At 43.4% G+C, this 1,410-nt stretch overlaps 1 protein-coding gene across 1 annotated transcript; it reads left to right on the top strand.

The window, feature by feature from the left end:
* On the top strand, positions 1-1,011 carry F5J12DRAFT_846489 (uncharacterized protein). Its single transcript, XM_051746350.1, has 4 exons — positions 1-113; positions 173-279; positions 341-427; positions 481-1,011. Exons 1-4 carry the CDS (start codon positions 42-44, stop codon positions 821-823), a joined length of 609 nt encoding a protein of 202 aa, XP_051597622.1. The 5' UTR covers positions 1-41; the 3' UTR covers positions 824-1,011.
* The last annotated feature ends 399 nt before the right edge of the window (positions 1,012-1,410 follow it).

Here is a 1,410-nt window from a genome sequence, read left to right as displayed (position 1 = left end):
ACTGGAGGGTACTGGATACCAGCACAAATTTCTGGGATTACATGATGGAGAATTGCCTTTGTGTCATACACACTGACATTGTGGTGGTCTGGAACTTTTATGATCCTTGCCAAGTGAGTGTAATTACCTTGCTGGTGAGCCCCACCATGACAAATTGACACCTCCGTTGTAGTATTTGAATAGTGAGGAATTCTGTAAGGTGATGATCAGCATGGTTGACAGGGTCGATGCACCGGCCAAGTCAAATCCCAATCTCTCTCGTAGCAACGCATTATCTGGGTAAGTACTGCTATGGGATCTGGCTGTGTAACGGACTCAAGGAGAATCATTGCATGTTAAGGAGCCCCATACCTCTTATGGCTCTAGCTCCCGTAATCCTACCATTAAATGCCATTGGCAAGTGGGTTTATGAATCTTACCAGCGACTGTACGTGGCATTTTTATGATGTTTCAAGCATCAACCAAGTCAGATCCTTTCAGACAAGGTGCCCCTACAAAGTTCATGGCTTACATCATTGACTTGACACATGTACTGGGGATCCTGTTTTCACTCACAGCTGGCATGAGAGCAAAAAAGCTTACTTGCATGGCAATTAAGGTGGCATATAATGCCTTCCTTAGATTGCAATGGATAACATACACCCACAAGGACATTAGTGTTTTTGGATGTCTGAGTATGGCTCGTGATGTGATTCTCGAGAAGATTACATCCATGATCCCTTCAGGCGACAGGGAGGTTCTAGTGTCTACGATGCCCGAAAGGATGCTATCAGTTGACCTGGGGAAAGATGAGGAGTGGGTGGGCCAAGAAGTCCTGCAGTGAAGCTTGTGCTTTCATTTGGCATATGTTCCTGATGTTTTGTGTACTTTCATTAGTTCTCCTGTTGTATCACAGTTTGCCTTGTCTTGCTATATTTGCATGTTGTAGCTGACTTGGATTGAGTGTTTTTTGACAGAGAAGTCTTCGAGCAGTTGTCTGTAATACCTACACTATTGTCCACCTTACAGCCCACATCTTGCCATTTTCCTGGAGGGTTATGAATGGCACCCTGGCAAATTGCCACAATGGACATATTGTGGTACAATGTATTGTGCAGAGGAATGGGAAGGGAATGAGAGCACAGACAGAGCACTTGCCTGATAATACTAAGTTGGGCTTGGTAGATTTGAAGAAGTAGTTCTGAAGTTAGAGCAGGGGCTCAATAACTGAGTAGATTGTTCTGTAGGTAGAACAATAGGGTCTAAGGGAAAACACCCTGAGTTTATATACATGTAGATGTACATACAGACCAGTAGCATAAAAGGAAACTACTACCATGTATAGTGTAGAACAGTGGAGAATGTCATGGAATATGATGTATTATGTGACATCATTGTGGAGTTGTATGACTGAGCATGTCATGTGATATG

Source organism: Pisolithus orientalis, assembly GCF_024613125.1.
Source record: "Pisolithus orientalis strain OTSU chromosome Unknown F5J12scaffold_27, whole genome shotgun sequence".
Classification (NCBI taxonomy): domain Eukaryota; kingdom Fungi; phylum Basidiomycota; class Agaricomycetes; order Boletales; family Pisolithaceae; genus Pisolithus; species Pisolithus orientalis.
Note: the sequence above shows the minus strand (reverse complement) of the source record. Positions and strands in the feature narration are given on the sequence as shown.